This window comes from Caretta caretta, chromosome 8, assembly GCF_965140235.1.
Source record: "Caretta caretta isolate rCarCar2 chromosome 8, rCarCar1.hap1, whole genome shotgun sequence".
NCBI classification, from domain to species: domain Eukaryota; kingdom Metazoa; phylum Chordata; order Testudines; family Cheloniidae; genus Caretta; species Caretta caretta.
Genome location: NC_134213.1, coordinates 89,419,312 through 89,438,085, shown reverse-complemented (window position 1 = coordinate 89,438,085; position 18,774 = coordinate 89,419,312). Strand labels below are relative to the sequence as shown.

Here is an 18,774-nt window from a genome sequence, read left to right as displayed (position 1 = left end):
GCCCCCCTCCACATTGGTATGGGGAGCTGGCCATGAACACAGCTCTAGGCTAAGGCACGGTGCAGTGCCCACATTGATCCTGCACTCCTAGGCACTCTAGGGAGGCTGGGGCCTACTCCCTCAGGGCTAGGCCACTTGGGCGGGGATTGTTATAACATCATTAATAGGTGCCAGGACATGTTTCTGAAAGAATGTCTAATTTCATGAGGCTAGTTAGTACAGCTTGGAAAGTTATATTGTTTGTCAATTTTAGATGAAAGAATGGGACATAAATGTGACAAGAGGGCCACACACAGACTACAGCCTGGAGTCGAACACAGAGTATGAGTTTCAAGTGAGATGCCGATTAATTCTTGCCAAAAGCTATTGGAGTGGATGGAGTGAGCCCTTTATTTACACAACCCCAGAAGCAGGTGAGTTCACACCCAGGCTTACAAGAGGATTTCTCCATCTCTTGCTGTCATGCATCACTTTTTCTCATTTTTTAAAAACTTTGAATGAGATCACCCCCTTGTTTGGGGCAATTGTCAAAGGGAGTGGAATGGTGCAGGCTTCCAGTTACCCTGCTATTGGAACATGGAGGAATCAGTGGACTGTCAGGTGTACCTTACTGGAGCAGCAGGGTTCAAAAAAGAACTAGATAAATTCATGGAGGACAGGTCCATCAATGGCTATTAGCCAGGATGGGCAGGGATGGTGTTCCCAGCCTCTATTTGCCAGAAGCTAGGAATGGGTGATATGGGGGTGGATCACTTGATGATTACCTGCTCTGTTCATTCCCTCTGAGGCACCTGGCATTGGCCACTGTTGGAAGACAGGATACTGGGTTAGATGGACCTTTGGTCTGACCCAGTATGACCATTCTTATGTTCAGATTCACTGGTCAGCGCATGCCAGCTGGAAGTCTAGCCATTCCAGACCTCTGCTGGCTCATCAGAGTCCCTTTGGGCCAGGGTGTAAGGAATGGGAATGTTAGCTGGGCCCACCTCTTAATGCTCTTAATCACTGATGAGAAATCCTGTCTCTGTGCTAAGGTGGTGATAAAGAATGCTCCTTACATCTTCTTCCACCTTAATCCAACAAAGAAACCAGGGTTTGTCCCTTACCATGTAAAACAGGAATGTAGCATTTGATTTTCTAATCAGACTAAATGTAAAAAAATAGTCACTTAAGCCATGCCCTGTGTGACAATCTCTCTTGCTACAAACACTTCCCATTCCTCCTGGTTGGCAAGCTACAGGGGAATAAAGGCCCACTGTAAAGATATTTATGATGGCATGTGACACATCATTTCCCACTTGAAAGCATAAAGGGTACATTTTTTAAGAAGGGCTGAGGTGCAACCTCCCTTTTCACAGCTGTAGTTAAGTAGCTAGAGATGCAAGTACCCAGGTTTGCACCTGGGATTCAAACACACGCGCAAAAATACAAATACAAGTGTATCTGCAAAGAAGAGATTGACTTTTTGTAATCTTTGGGCTTTAACCTTTTCTGACATTTAACCAATCAGGATAGATGTCATTAGAATAGTTAGTGCCATTTTTTAAATGACTCAGTCAATGGAGACACAAGGTGGGCGAGGTAATATCTTGTATTGGGCCAACTTCTGTTGGTGAAAGAGACAAGCTTTTGAGCTACACAGCGCTCTTCTTCAGGTCATTTGTAACTCAAAAACTTGCCTCTTTCTCCAACACAAGATTTTACCTCATCCACTTTGTCTCTAATATCCTGGGGCCAACATGGCTTCGACAACACTACAAACAACATCAGTCAAAGGAGACAGCATCTCTAATAGTTAAAGTAGGAGATTTGGAGTCAGGATATCACAATTGTGTTCCTGGCTTTGACAATGACTTAGGCAATCATTTAAACCTCTCTGCGCCTCAGTGTACATACCTGCTAGATGGGTACAATACTCATCTACCTCATAGGGTCATTATGAGCCTTAACGTATATAAAGATCTTCACATGAAAGGCATTGATATGTGCACAGAGTATCAGTGCTAGTTACTGTCCTGTGTTTTAAACTGAGCTAGTAAAATAATTGCTGTACCCATTCTGCCTCTGCTCTAATGCAGCTGGCATCAGCCCTAGCCAATGCACTGTGACACCTTTCCTTAGATCACTGCCTCCCACCCATGGCACATGCAGGAATGATACAGCAGCACCATCCAAAGCTTGAGCCAAAGCCACTGCCGTCAAAGGGAACCTTTCCATTTACTTAATTAGGCTTTGGATCAGGCCCCTGATTAGCATCTCATTACTGGATATAGTTTTTCAAAGATACCATGAGTACTTCCATCCAGGGAGGATAGATGAACCATGGTAGAACTCACACACTGGTCATAAAGGCACTATGTTTGCAGCGTGCCTCATCTTTGAAAGTACAACAGAGGCTATTTCCTGGTATATCAACCGCATAATTAATTTGATCCTATTCTTATGCCGAGTTGGATTATTCAGTCATTCTATGTGCTCTGCTGTCGTGCAGAGTGCCACTTGATTCTGAACAGAATTATAAATTAACCCCCCCTATCCTGCAAACACACCCCAGTAACTTTCCACATGTTAGCATAAGCAAACGCCCCACAAATTGATGGGCAAATGGAGTTAACAGCACATCTAGGAAAGAAGTGGTCTCGCAGCAGTGTTTTGCTGGTGCCCTCTGCTGGCTAATTCTGGGTCTGGCATTGTCAGTAGCCAGAAAGCTTGCTGGTTGATTTCTGCTTCCATCTAGAGGTGATGTATCACCAACTGTTATAGGAGCAGACGTCTCAACTCTTCCTGGAACCGTCCTGATTCCAGCCCCACACACTGGTGTGATGCCTGCTCTGCCTCTACCCCTGTTGATCGGGGCATTTGAGATTCTGTTTTAATAACGCAGTCACAGGGTTGTTGGTTACATTTGCATTTACATACATTCCTCTGCAGGGGGTGGGCTTTGTATTAATTTCCTTCAACTCCCCTTCACATAGGGACCCTACTCAATGGGAAATGGCTTTCTCACAACCACCAGATGCCTCACAAAATATCCCATCTCCCCTTTGAGAGAGAAGGTTCTAATGTTCCGGCAGCCTCTGCTTTCTCCTGAGCTCCACCCACCTCCACTTTGGCCACATCAGGTGTTCTGTGACATTCTTGGAGCAAATGCAGTTGTATCTTAGGGCTTGGCTATAGACAATGGATCGTGTGATGTGTCCTGGATGGAAGCTGGAGGCATGTAGATAAGAATAGTGGTCAGTAGGTTTCAGGAATGGGGTGGTGTTTATGTGACCATCACTTATTTGCACTGTAGTGTCCAGGAAGTAGATCTCTTGTGTTGGCTGGTCCAAGCTGAGGTTGATGGTGGGGTGGCCAGCTGGAATTCTCCTTTCTGTGGGTCCATATGATGAAAATGTCATCAATGTAGTGCAAGTAGAGGAGGGGCACTAGGGGACGAGAGCTGAGGAAGCATTGTTCTAAGTCAGCCATAAAAATGTTGGCATGCTATGGGGCCATGCGGGTACCCATAGCAGTGCCACTGACTTGAAGGTATAAGTTGTCCCCAAATCTGAAATGGTTGTGGGTAAGGAGAAAGTTACAAAGCTCAGCCACCAGGTGTGCTGTGGCCTCATCAGGGATACTATTCCTGATGGCTTGTAGTCCATCCTTGTGTGGAATATTGGTGTAAAGAGCTTCTACATCCATGGTGGCCAGGATGGTGTTTTCAGGAAGATCACCAAGGCATTGTAGTTTCCTTAGGAAGTCAACGAAGATAGCTAGGAGTGCTGGTAGCGTAGGGTCTGAGGAGAGAGTCCAAATAGCCAGACAGCCAGATTTGCTCCAATCCCTCAGTCAGAGACAAACACCTACAAGATCTTTATTAAGCATTCTTAGAACTACAATACCCACCTGGGGAAGTGAGGAAACCAATTGACAGAGCGAGACGGGTACCCAGAAATCACCTACTACAGGACAGGCCCAAAAGGAAAATAACAGAAGACCACTGGTCATCATGTGCAGCCCCCAGCTAAAACCTCTCCAGCACATCATCAACAATCTACAACCTATCCTGGAAAATGATCCCTCACTCTCACAGACCTGGGGAGGCAGGCCAGTCCTTGTTTACAGACAGCCCCCCAACCTGAAGCAAATACTCACCAGCAACTACACACCACACCACAGAAACACTAACCCAGGAACCAATCCCTGCAACAAACTCCATTGCCTACTCTGTCCCCATATCTACTTGAGTGACACCATCATAGGACCCAACCACACCATCAAGGGCTCATTCACCTGCACATCTACTAATGTGATATATGCCATCATGTGCCAGCAATACCCCCCTGCTATGTACATTGACCAAACCAGACAGTCTCTACGTAAAAGAATAAATGTATACAAATCAGACATCAGGAATGGTAACATACAAAAGCCAGTGGGAGAACACTTCAATCTCCCTGGACATTCAATAACAGATTTAAAAGTAGCCATCCTTCAACAACAAAAACTTCAAAAACAGACTTCAAAGAGGAACTGCAGAGCTACAATTCATTTGCAAACTTTACACCATTAATTTGGGCTTGAATAGGGACTGGGAGTGGCTGGATCACTACAAAAGCAATTTTCCCTCTCTTGGTATTGACACCTCCACATCAGTTATTGGGAGCAAACCACATCCAGCCTGACTGAATTGGCCTTCTTATCACTGGTTCTCCACTTGTAAGGTAACTCCCGCTTCTTCATGTGCCAGTATATCTATGCCTGTATCTGTAATTTTCACTCCATGCATCTGAAGAAGTGGTTTTTTACCCACGAAAGCTTATGCCCAAATAAATCTGTTAGTCTTTAAGGTGCCACCCGACTCCTCGTTGTTTTTGTGGGTACAGACTAACACGGCTACCCTTCTGATATTAGCCTCCTCTTTGTGACTCAGCCCTCTGGCTGGGTCACCATACACGTTCCCACCTTCCAGAGTATCAAAGTCCCTCTTGGCAAATTGGCTCAGGCTCTCTTCCTCCTCACTGCCCCACTGGTGCCACTTTGTCAGTGGCTGGTAGGGGGACCCAGGTCCGCCCTCTACTCCACGTCCTGGCTCAGGGGCCTTCTCATCAGCAGCCAAGGTTTGACCTACCCCATACCTCACTGCTCTTTCCCCTGAGCCTTGCCTCCCTCTCTGGCTCTCCCCCTGCTCTGGGCTTGCCACGCCACAGCCCTCTTCCCAGGGAGTAACTAAGCTACTTGTCTCTAGCCCCAGATACACCTTCCTTCTCCCAGGGAGTGACTGGAGACTCCTTCCCTCCGGTTCCCCCTTCTGTTTTATGCACCTTGGCTTTATGGAAGTCCCACCTATTCCTTCCCTGCGTCTGTTCCCAGTCAATCCCCTGCTCTCTGGCTCCTCCTACAGGTGTAGTCTGTGGAGTTAATTGGCCTTCCTGGCCATCTGAACACCTTCCAGTTCTGTGTGGGGTAAACACCCCATCACAGGCCCATTCAAAGAAAATGCATTTTAAGGTAGTCAAATGCAAAGTTACAATACACATCTGGGAACGAGGAATGTAGGCCGCACTTACCGAATGGGGGGGCTGTATCCTAGAAAGCAGTGACTCTGAGAAGGATTTAGGGGACAAAACAACTGAACATGAGCTCCCAGTGTGATAACATGGCGAAAAGGGCTAATGTGATCCTTGGATCTCTAAGTATGAGTAAGCGTAAGGAGGCAATTTTACCTCTGTATATGGCATTGGTGAGTCTGGTACTGGAATATTGTGTACAGTTCTGGTGTCCACATTTTAACCAGGATGTTGAAAAATTGGAGAGGATATAGAAGAGAGCCACAGAAATGATGCAAGGTCTGGAAATCTCAAACTGTTTAGCTTACCAAAAAGAGTGAGAAGTGACTTGATTACAGTGTACAAGTACTTTGTGATGACAACATACTTTAACAAGGAGAAAATACTTTAATTTAGGGGAGAAAGGCAAAACAAGAACCAATGGTGGGAAATTGAAGTCAGACAACTTCAAATTAGAAATTAGGCACAGATTTTTAACAATGACGGTGATTAATCACTAGAAAAAACTACCAAGGGGATTCCTCATCTATTGGTGTCTTCAGATCAAGACTGGATGCCTTTCTGAAAGATAGGAGTTAGCCAAACACAAGTTATTGGGCAAGTTATCTTAATGCAATGGTAAATGGGTGAAATATGGCTTGTGATGCAGATCTAATGGTCCCTTCTGGCCTTAAACTCCATGAATCATCCATTGGTAGGGGGCCCATCACAAAGCATCTATAAGTACCAAACAATGAAACCAAACCACAAAACTTCAATTGAAAAGTCAGCCAAATCAGATTCACTGATGTTTGGGTAAGGCACTAAATATAGTTCAGAGGAAAACCCTGGGATTCTCATGGGAACTATCTACCAATAGAAGAGGACAATTTCCAACTCATACAGACAGGGTGGGGGAGTCAGGTAGACGGTACAAAAAGCCACACAAACAAGGGAGTGGACCCCAGCGGGTCACAGTTACAAATAGGGCTCACACGGTGCCCGAAAGGCAGTGAGAGACATGCTGTGTACCAGCAGGTCCCTGAGACCAGGCATCATCAACTCCTTCCCTGCTGTCTTAAGGAGCTAAACTAAAGGCAGCTCAGTTCTTAATTATTATTAGAAAGATTATAGAAACATATCTGCCAGAGCCTGTGTCTCAGAATGCCCCCAAGGGGGTGCTTTGAAAATACTTGCTGATGCCATTTCATTTGATTTTAAAACTGAACTAAGTCACATACCAAATCATGGCCATTACCTTGTTCATTTAAATGTTAATACCAGAAATCACTGATTCAGTTACTGTACTTCCTTTGAATGCAGCACCTTCTAAAATCCTGGATGTGTGGAGGGTTATGGGTCCAGTATACATGAACGGTAGCCGAGAAGTCACAGTCTTGATAAAGGTAATGCCATTTTCTTTTTCAAGCCACATGGGATTCTAAGCACCAGAGGGGTAGCCGTGTTAGTCTGGATCTGTAAAAGCGGCAGAGAGTCCTGTGGCACCTTATAGACTAACAGACGTATTGGAGCATAAGCTTCCGTGGGTGAATACCCACTTCTGGGTATTCACCCATGAAAGCTCATGCTCCAATACGTCTATGGGATTCTAAAACACCATTTATTATTACTGTATTACTGTAGCATCTAGGAGCCCCAGTCGTGGGCCAGGACCCTGTTTCCCTAGGTGCTGTATGGACGCAGAACAAAAAAAAACAGCCCCTGTCCTGAAGACCTTACAATCTAAGTAGACAAAAGAGACACAGGGTGGGGTAGGGGCAGAATACGTCAGCAGCAGGAACAGTGTGATGGCAGCAAACAGCATGTTAGTGCCACTACTTTTCTGGGGAAGGAGGGTTAGGATATCAGCTGAGTAGAAGGGAGAGGGGACACTGGTGGACAGGGAGAGGGAGAAGAAGGTAAGAGGAGTGAAGCTAGGATGAAGAGAGACCATTGGTACGTCTACACTGCCAGCTAGCTCGGGCTGCGGGGCTGTTTCATTGCAGTGTAGACCCACAGGGTCCTAGAGCCCAGGCCGCACCCTGAGCCCAGAAGCCGACACTGCAATGAAACATCCCTGCAGCCCAAGCCCAAGCCAGCCGGCATGGGCCAGCTGAGCTGTGGATGTCTAATTGCAGTGTAGACATACCCTATGAAGGAGGGAGAGGGGGATGGCTGGAGTAAGCAGCCAGTCACGAAAGAGCAGAGAAGTCCTGTCAAAACTGTAGAAAGTTTTCCAAAAAGGACAAAGGTCCCTGCTTTGGCTGTTTCTGCCCCTCTGGCTGGCTGGTCTTTGCATCTTTCTCCCAAGCCCACCTGGTGGAGGGAGGAGATATACCCCTGGATCCTGATACCACATAAGGGGGATGGGGGGGGGTGAGGGTGTCTCCCCTGCAGAGTTGTGGGCTCAGGGAGAAGGGGAAGGAAGAGATTTTAGTTTTGTGGCTCTACTGCCGAGCAAAATTAGAGCTCATCGGTGAGTGTTCCACATCCTGGTTATATGGGAGTTCAAAGATACAAGGAAAAGTGATGGTTTCCTTGTATAAGCAGTAACCAGCCAGTTTGTTCAAGGGAAGAAAGAGAACAAAGACAATGACATGCCTGTAGAAACTTAAGGCAAAATTTGTTTGTGTCTATTCCTTTAGAGGAAATTGTTCCGGAGTATTCTGCATGCTATGTTGATGAATCTCACTCCAGTCCTTTGAGATCCTTTGTCAATTAACAATACTTTTGGCACATAGTTACAATTTCATGCGGAGCACTATGCGTGGGGATGGTGAACTGAGGAATGTAATCCCCAGTGGCAGCAAATAACACACTGTTCTATAAGGGCATTTATTTTCCATTGTTTTCAGCCTCTTGCTCCAAAAGATGCCAGAGGAAGAATTCTGGGTTACACTGTGTTCCATGAAAGCCAGGGAGAATTGATTAACTTATGTAACACATCAGACACCAAATGCAAAGTTCTGGTTTCCCCAGCAATGCGTACCATCCATGTGACTGCATATAATTCAAAGGGAAGTTCCATGCCAGCCAGTATAACAGTGACCCAAGAGCACAGTAATTTTAACGGTAAGATTATGCACACTTCATCATTGGCTTTAACTGAAATCTGATTTTGTCAGAACGGGGGGGCGGGGGGGGAGAAGGAATCTTCTGTTTATTGCTTTAAATTGGAGAAAACCCTCTGGAAATTCTGCTACCACCCACTCCTTTTTGTAAATGAACTTAGTGCTCTCCAGAAGACGCCAGACTGTGTGACCTGGAGACAAAAAGCAGCCATATATTTCAAATGTTCCCCTCTGACAATGTTCAACAAGAGGTTTAAAAATAAGTTTTGGGCTGTCTGTATTGGCTGGCTCCAGCTGACACAACTGTGCTGCTTAATTAGGTCTTGAAAGCAGTCTTAGAACATGGGCATTTTCCTTAAATACACAGGACCTTAGTGAAAATAACCCCTTTCATTTCCCATAAAGGCAAGTTTCACCTTTACATCTCATCATTTAAAACAAACAAAATAACAGGGAATTAGAAGTAGTTTCAGGGTCTACATCTGCCTCAGATTCCCCAGGCCAATGACTGTGGTTTTCCACAACCACATTTTCCTGTTTTCTAAAATGTTTCTTGCACTCAGCAACGAGGGAAAGTCCCACAGACACTGCAAGTGAAAGGGGTTATGTAGTGAAAATAACTAAATAAAAAGTGCATTAGGTAAATAAAGTGGAAAATTCAGATTGTTCTTGAGTCTCTCTGTTAGAAGAATCAGAGGTATTTCTTGTAAAAAGCAATAGATACAGATTTTCAGAGAGAGAAGGTGCGATAAACTCGACAATGGGCCTTTAATATATAAAATGCTCCATGTATGTGTAAAATCTCTCTCTCATTTCAAGATCAGTTCTTAAACTATTTCAGAGCATAGGCAGTTTCCCTGTGCAGAATGAGCCATTTAATGGGCCTTCCTATGACTGGAAGGATCCGGCCCATCTTAGTCATATCACTCCTCCTACCTCGTTTGCAGATTTCCTATCCCCCATCAACATGCAGATTAGCCATGATGACAACAGAGGAATCTCTGTCAAATGGGAACTGCCTAAATACATTGGAAGATCAGTTCTGTGGTTCATAGTTGAATGGATTTCTGCAGCTCAGCATAATCAGCAACAGGATTTTTTATGGAAGAAAGTCCCCAGCCAGGATACATTTACATATATAGCGGGTAAGATATGGTAACAATCTTTTTGCTATCTACTTTCTCTGTAGTGCTATAGATGTACACAAGGCCTTGTAGCTCAAAATACAACAAAAGAAAACAAAGGAAGTGTAAATTTAAATTGAGCCCCAGCTCTCTGGTACTTTTAACAGTACAAATATGATAAAGGAGAGCAGGTATATGTTTGTAGCAGATAGGCAGGAGGAAGAGTTACGTGGTCTGAAAGAGGTTGGGGAAATTAATTGGGAGGCTGTTCTAAATGTAGGATGCTCTGTGAAAGGATGGACCAAGTCACAAAGAGGGAGAAGACAAAGAAGCAGTAAGACATGAAACTTGGCTAGATTGTGGGAAGGAATGAAGTCATACGTGGGCAACGAAGAGTGGTATATATGGAAATGTGTCTATAAAAAGTGAAAGGACAGGAGAGGAGGTGGTAATATGTGAGGCAACAACTGTCTTCTGAGGTTATTGTTACTGAACAATTGTAGGGGACAAAACCTGCAGGCGTTTCTCAGGCAAAATTCCCACTGAGGTCGAGCATCCGGCAAAATAAGGATTGTGTCCCATTTTGGTATGTGTCCCATTTTGCTGAATGCAGTGTTGTTGTAGCCATCTTGATCCCAGGATATGAGAGAGAGAGAGAGAGAGAGAAAGAGAAAGAGAGAGAGAGAGAGACAAGGTAGGTGAAGTAATGTCTTTTATTGGACCAACTTCTATTGGTGAAAGAGACGAGCTTCAGAAGAAGAGCCCTATGTAGCTCAAAAGCGTGTCTCTTTTACCATCATCAACTTCTGTTGGTCCAATAAAAAAGATATTACCTCACCCATCTTGTCTCTCCATTGTGTTGAATGCAGATCCTGCCAGCAAAGTGTTCCTGGTCCCCACATTTCCATGTGATCATTGACATATGTACTCCCCTAAAATCAGTCAGCATAGTCTTGGTGAATTGCATATAATGGGATCTGTATCCTGAGCAGTATAGCAATATAGCCTAGTATGAGACTCCAGTTAACTGTATTAGTTGGAAAAAAGATTCTGTACTGATATATTATGAGGAAAATGTGAGAAACCAAATTCAAGTGAAAACTGGTAGCTGCTTTCATCATAATAAATACAGCTGTATAAATTAAAAAAATGAACACATCCTTTGTAGTCATCTTCTCATTGGATGCCATATTACATTACATGTAAATGAATATGAAACTAAAATCCCTTCCATAAACTGTTAACGAATAGGGTCTTTACAGTGGGAAAAACAGAGCCTCTGTAATTGACACACAATTAATTAATTCTTCCATCTGTTAAACCGATGTCACCACAGAGATTATAAAATTTGCTATGACACATATGCACAAATGCATTAATTTTGCTAAATCTGCAGCAATGCAGATTCAGGAAGGTTGGATCTATAGTTTTTATTACTGGTGAAAAATTTGATACCCAAATTCTCTCACAACACAATCGTCTCCAATTTTATGTATCAGAACAGATCTCTCATACATAAGTTAGCTATCTATATTCAGTCTGTATTAAACTGTAATTTCCTTCCGAAGTTAATAATAATATGCTTCTCTTTCTAGGCATTTTTTAAAACCACCAGTCACTGTGGTGTCAAATATCCATAAGACTTTTCATCTTCAAAGCACTTTACAGATATTAACTAATTAATCTTCACTGCAATGTTAATGAGTGCTCTTCCCTTAGAGATGGGGAAGCAGAGAGAGGTTTCCAAGAAAATTTGAATTTTTTGTCAAAAATTAATATATAAATACATTAATTTTAAAAGCCCCGAAAATGGAAATATTTCAGCCAAACTCACAAAATATTTAGGTTTGGCCATGCTGCTACAGGCAATGCCTCCTGGGAAGTGTTGTTCACTTGCCTCACATCTCCATTGTCCTCTATGGGATAGGCTTCCCAGCCAGACAACAAAGACAACATCTTCCCATGATGCAAGGTGCCAAAGACACCCATGATGCACTGCTTCACCTCTCCAAAAGGAGAGCCCAGAGTGTATCATTCAGTAGTTGATTTTTCACTGCAAAAAAATGAAGTTTTCCACCCCCCAAAAAAAATCTGACCAGTTCTAGTTAAGTGACTTGACCCAAACTGGATAGTCAGTCTGAGTAATGGGAATAGAATTCAAGCATTCCTAGCTCCTTCCTGCTCCCATATATTCAGACCAGGCCTCTTTTCACCTTTTCTTTAAATATCCCATTAGAATTTTCTGCAGTTTTAACTTTAACTTGCACAGAAATTTTAAATAAAACATTCGTTTCAGGCGACATCACAGCAGGAATTCACATGAACATTTCAGTATATGCAGTATATCATGATGGAATAAGCAAGCCATGTCCTGGCCAACTCTATCTGGTAGATTTAGGTAAGTGTGCTCTTGTGGTAAAGTCACTGCATGCTGGGATGGAAGTAACATTTCAGTGTTTGGTTTTTATGGAAAACAGTCTTCCCCCAGATCTTTCCACGATTTGGCAATTTTGTAGAGTTACTTGATTTTATAAACTATGGCTAAACCTATCAATTTTCTCCCACCTTCCTTGAACTATAGAGAAAAGCAGAACTTTAGAAGGAGTTTGAAAGAAGGCGGTTTTCTTTGGATACCAGAACACCACTAGCAGGGACCTTGTCAATACAGTTGTACTTTGCCTTTGTGTGGGTACAATGTAGTTTGCAGCTCATGGGACACAATATAATTAAAGCTGATGCTCAAGGGAATCAATTTTCACTTTTCAAGATGGTGCAAATACTGATGTGTTTGTGAATTTTCATTAGAATCTGCAGATTTGTTCATGGGGAGAATTTTCATTTTTTGTAATGGAAGAGGACAAAATTTGCTTCTTTTGGGGGCACATTTGACAATTAAAGCCCATGCAATGTGGGGAAACAGCATCATTATTATGGGGAGAAAATGACAAAGCTGTGACGCTTCCTAACCTCCCTTCAAGAAGCAGCTGTGTAGGTCCCAGGCCAGGCCCTACGTGGTCTAAATATAGAAAAATAAGAGAAAGCTTTGCATGACTTCCAGTATTCTGAATGCCCCTGCCTCCCTTGTAGGATAATTGAGTGGCCTCTAGCATTATTTTGACCTCTGTTCTGCTTGGGAACCAGATGCACAACATTAATTAAGATGTTCTGTGCAACTGATCCTTGGCCAGACCACCAGCTGAAGTGACACACTGGGCCAAGCCAACAGCCAGTCAGGGATCTTCAGAACAATATGGGAGAACACAAGTATTTCCCTCTCCTACAGCTACTCCACATACTTTCACACCCAAATCAAACGGAAAGGGTCCTGTTTTCTCCTGGCCTGGACTCATGAAATCTGTAATGTACACAAAGCCCAAACCTGATCTTTTGTTCTGGATCAATAGAGACACACTTTTGGAGGCCATCAGAATTCTACTGGCTGTTTTCTTCGGGAAAGAAAAGCTACTGTACCCATAAGCGGAGACAAGGATAACATGTGTGTTTTTTTTCCACAAAGCCACAAAATAATTTTTCATGCTGCTCTGAATATATTTCCAGAGGAGCTACCTGAAGCTCTACATACATTGCTCCTAAGACAAACTGGCTATGTTTCTGGCCAGGATTTTTCTTGGGGGCAGTCTTGCCAATGTTTTCCATCAAGGAGGCAAGACCTCAAGTAAATACTCAAAGTTATTTGATCACGGTCTTCAGTGTTGTCCTTCCTCAAAGACAAATTGATTGTCTCCAATGTGGTGATCTAGTTACTAGATCAGCAGACCGTGTTCCCATAGGAACTAACCAGGCTGCAGATATTCCATCTACTCGTGGGGGGTGGGAGAATCAGTATAAGCAAGACACTAAATCTTGAACTCTCAACAAGACATAGCTTAGGGTGATGTTTGCTGCACTGCTGAAGACACTACAGGATCTAAGTATAGAATGTTATCGATACTATTGAACATATCGGTAATATATTCATAGGATTTAAGGCCAAAAAGGACCATTAAAGTATCTAGTATGACCTCCTGCATTACACAGGCCATAGAATATCACCTGATAATTCCTGCATCAAGCCTATATCTTCTGGTTGAGCTAGAACATATCAATATTTATATTGTGATTTTAAGCTACAAATGTGAAATCAAATATGTGCTATAAATGACTGGGGTCAATGATATACGTTATATAGATATATAATTTATCCCAGTCATCCACAACCCAGTTTTCCAAGAGATTTTTTGTAATTACTCTAAAGCACTTAGTTAAATGGGTTTGTCTCTGTTAACAGTTGATTTAGGAAGCTCGTAAATCTTTAAAATGTAAAAGCTATTTCAAGTCCATTGGGAAAATAGGTAATATAGATGTGAATCACACTGGGGCAAAAACAAGTGAATAGTGTTTCTTCTTCTTTTGTGAATTAGTCACCTTCCTACCTTTGATTATAAACCATGTCAGCCTGAATGACAGGCTCAGAGCAAAGACTGCACTGAAACTAGTACCAAGACGAGTGTATGAAATAGCTTGACAGTTGACACAGCAGTGATATTGTGACACATACATTTCATCTCATATAACAGTTGTGGAGAAGGTCCAGAGAAGAAGAAGAAATCAGTCTCTGAGTTTGGCAGTCTTCCTTTCGCGTCGAAGTCTTGGTTAACCAAGACATTTTAAAAAGGAAATGTTAACTACTGGCACGAGAGCCAGCTGAATAGCGGAAAAGGTGATGTGTGAGTTTTTTTATGAAGAGAGGAGGAGTGCTGTGCAGGTGGGTGCACACCAGAGGTGCCCCTTTGTGATCAGGCTCAGGCATAGCGGGATCACTTCTTTTGCACTTGGGGATGGTAAGGAAACCCAAGCCTGCCCTCTCCTCTGGGTTCAGATCCAGGACCCAAAGTTAGGCAGCTAAGCTCTGTGCCTGAAAGTGCCATATTGCTGACTCCTGGATTGCTTCCTTACCAGTTCCCTGTTTCCCAACAGGTAAAGGAATAGACATCAAATAACTGAAATCAAAGATAAAGTCTCAGACCTCCTGACTGTGGCAAGGCTCTCCACTGTGGGTTTAGCCAAGTCTCTACAACCAGAGCCTCAGGATCTCTTGTAGTGCTCCTTCATTCCAGACCTCATTATTTGCTATTTTTATAATTCATTCATTATTCCCGAGTTTAAGAGTATTTAATCATCCAATCAGGGAACAAAAACAATGCCATATGCCTTTGGTGACCAACCACACACACTCTATGAATCACAAGTAGTTAAAGACATAGTTGAAAGAAATACTTTGTGGAAATCAGTTTGCATAAACTCTTTTATGAATGCTTGCAAAAACCAAATATATTCTTAGAAATCAGGACTGGGTCATGAACAGAAGAAAGGGCCAAAGTGACCAGATAAACTATTTGCAATAACAGATTCAACTAGTTCTAAGTAACATCCATGGTGCAGGTAAATTGTTATAATTTGCATTTTCCACCTGAGCCACATGATGGCAGCATTCCATGTAGAATATAGTAATTCTGTCTCAACCCACTAATATTGGCTAAATATATTTGAATGTATAAATCAATACATTTCTCGTTCCACACCCACAGCTTCCTCCCTCCCCATAGTTCTTCAGTGTTAACAAATGATATATTGTGAAAATCGTCATACAATAGCAAGTCCTGACAAAATTGAACTTCATATAATGGGTTTTCACATAGGCCAACAAATTACATCAGGTGAAGGTCATGTCCTTAACCCAAATAGAGCACAGATCTAAAGATAACCACAATTCTTTTAAGTGGTGCTCAGTGACAGGGGAAAAATGATTTCGTGCTACATACGACCATTATTATTACTAACTGTGTTGTTCTAGGCACGACTACAATAGAGGAACCAAAGAACAGAGTAAATTATACGGTGCATGGACTGTAATTGTCCACAGTGATGACTCATTTGTATTCAATCAGTATTATAATGGTATTTCATATCCTGAGAATCAAACATATGTTCAGAATTCAATATATCTTGTAATGATGTTTATCATTAGCAGGATTAGCAGTTCTCAAAATCCAGTACATGTTCATGTATAAACCTACAATATATTTTTCCTTTATAAAAAAAATACTGCATTACTCTACAGCAATGGCTCAAATCTCAATGTCATTCAACTCTACTTCTTACAACGTTTTATTATAAGACTTAGTGTAATGATATTGTCCTGTTGTAAGATATTATAAGATGGAGAGTTTTGAACCTTTACGGTATTTTGTTAAAAAGGGATAAATTGTATATGTAAACTCTTCTTTGTTAGCTTTAAAAAGTCCTTTAAAATAATGTATCAGTGTTGGACTTGCTGGCCTGAACTGCCAGGTCTAGGGGCACAGAGTTTGACTGTAACTTTAAAAACAAAGTGAGAAGCATAGAATGGAACTTCAAAAATTAAAGGAAGAGGTTTTCTGTGGAATCAAAGACACCTCCTATTGGCTGAGGGAAATGGAGATGCCAAGGGAATTGCAACAATAAAACAAGAAACCATGCTCATGACTTTGTTCAGTAAAAATGTGCTTCCTTCCATGGAAGCGACGCACAATCACTGGCCTTCGCTCTGCATCCAGCCAGTCAAAATGAATGATATCAAAAAGAATTCAAAAGAAATTCAGGCAAGGCTGCAGTGTTGTTCTTCTCAGACATTTAGACTGCAGGGAAAAATGATTGAGTGGGTGTTCTCCATCTCCTGGGAGTCCAGATTATGAAGGCCTAAAATAGATAGATAGACATAGATATGGGACTCCATGGCTATAAATACGTTTTTTTTTTTTAAATAAAGGCAAGTTGTGTAGTACAATTTGTCATACTGGTCTGTGGTCTTGGCCATCAAAATCCACACTAAGCTAATGAAATCTCACTGATGGGATCCCTGTCACAGCACAGTGGCATAGGGATTTCTCTCTTTTACCATTTAAAAATTATACAAAGAGGCTCATTAGACAAGGATGTTTGGCAACTGATTTACTGGCAGTCAGCATTGGTAAGAAAAATCTCAGGCAGGCATCCAGTTCAGAGTGGGGGAGCTGAAAAGGGTAAGTATGGGCATTCTGCACTTGTGTCTAAATTCCAGGCAGGTCTACAAAAATCCATACTGAATTGCTTGGGCACCAAGGCAGATAGGTGCTAACAGCTGCCTTGGGGCTTGAGTGAAACAGCTCTATTCTTTTCCTTCAGTAAGGACATGGGTAAAATGTTCAAAAAGCACCTAAGCAGTCTTGGGTGCCTAAATGCCATTTTGAACAGATTTAGGCACTTTAGATCCAATTTTTAAAGGAAGCATATTCTGTAAGGTTGTCACCACAACACTGTTTTCTCTCCCTCATTGAATTATTTCAGTGAAAAGGCTTCCAAACACAAGCATTTATACTGAACCTGTAATCATCACCACAGCTACAGGGGAGATTTCCTATGGTAAGAAGATAGTATTTCAGACTGGGTAAGCAAGAGTTTCTACTTGACCAGAAGTGGGTGGTTTTAGCTGTGCTATGTGCTACCGATAGTATCTCAGAGACTGTGAGAGGGGATGGCAGTTTTGTGACGTGATAGCAGAGAAGTGAAAAGTTAGTAACACTTGGTTTGTTACTGGAGACACGGCCCAGCCAAAAACACACCCTTTCACCAGTACAAGAATGCTACAGCCCTATAAAGCAAACAACACATGTTGGTTAGTCTAGGGCATAATACTACGAGGTTGTATATACTATGCTATTGCAACAATTATGCTTTAGGTCTTTTTGTTTTGTTAAGACACTTAAAATTAAATGTATGTGACAACAGCTAAGATCTGAGAAACTGAGACAAAGAAGAAGATAGCATTTCCTGATCATACACATTGGCATGTTGGCTGAGCTATTTTGACTCCATAATTTGAGCCAAAGACTTGTTTATTTCTCATGTAACACTAACCTCAGTTACTTTTCTGGTTTGTTGTAACCAATAAAGGTACTTCTGTGTTGCTGGTTCAGAGTCAGGCAGCCAAAACCAAATAAAAGATCAATTTAAAAGGAGTGTACACATTTGTTCTTATATGTAAGTAATGGTTAAACACAATGGCCATATTTCTCAGAAGTGCTTGCCTGGAAACTCCCTTCCACAGCTAGATTCTCACAGCCAGATCACAGCAGCAAATGTACAGAAGTCTGCAGTGTAAAGTGTGCTGCTCCTCTAGCCTCTGGTCCTGCACTCACTGAAGACAGTGAGGGCTTGGGGTGCACAGGGAATGTACAATTAGGACAACAGTGCACATTCATCTCCCTTGCTTTGTCATTTTTAAACAAATGGGCTGAATCAAGCACTCAATATTCTATTTTGTGTGTCTCACCCCAGATTTTCAACTGGTGTAAATCAACATCGCTCCATTGACTTTAGTGGAGCTATGCTGATGTATGTCAGCTGAGCAATGGGCCCAACAACATTTCTTAAGAAGGAAAGATTTCTTCAGCCTTTCTAAGCTTCATTTTTGGAAAAAGGTTTGTCCTCTCACCAGGGTTTACAAGCTAATGCCCCAATCCTGCAAACCCTAATGCACATTAATAACTTTATGTGTGTTAATAATCCCATTGAACTCAATGGGACAACTCACACATGTGTCGTACATGTTTTCAGGTTTGGGGCCTAGAAAAAAAAATCTTCCCTAAGATATAAGCTATTTGATTAATTCTCTTTTTTTCCCTCCTTTTTCAGATAATGATGGAGAAGTTTTTTGGGGAATAGGCACTGGTGCGATCATACTATCAATTGTTTTCTTAACTTTGATATTTAAAAAATCACTTAGAAAAAGGTACTGCTTTCTTTTCAGTTTTTTCCCCCCTTAGTCTCCAGAATATACCTCTCTCTCAGAAAACCTAGAATTATAGAAATTGATCCAGTTTTGTACAGCCCCCTGTTATCCAGGGCAACTTTCCCCATTCATAATTATACGTTGCCAAAAGATGTCCTAGATTTTTTTTTCCCCACACACAATAAGGTAGATAATCACAACACAAAATAATCTGACCATTTCTCTGTAAAGCCCAT

At 42.2% G+C, this 18,774-nt stretch overlaps 1 protein-coding gene across 1 annotated transcript in view; it reads left to right on the top strand.

The window, feature by feature from the left end:
• IL23R (interleukin 23 receptor) overlaps nucleotides 1-18,774 on the top strand; it is a 38,247-nt gene that overhangs the window by 15,774 nt on the left and 3,699 nt on the right. The window contains exons 7-12 of the mRNA XM_048862373.2: nucleotides 254-413; nucleotides 6,858-6,940; nucleotides 8,390-8,606; nucleotides 9,553-9,750; nucleotides 12,026-12,127; nucleotides 17,095-17,194. Of these exons, the coding sequence (XP_048718330.2) occupies nucleotides 254-413; nucleotides 6,858-6,940; nucleotides 8,390-8,606; nucleotides 9,553-9,750; nucleotides 12,026-12,127; nucleotides 17,095-17,194 (860 nt within the window). The remainder of the gene's footprint in view (nucleotides 1-253; nucleotides 414-6,857; nucleotides 6,941-8,389; nucleotides 8,607-9,552; nucleotides 9,751-12,025; nucleotides 12,128-17,094; nucleotides 17,195-18,774) is intronic.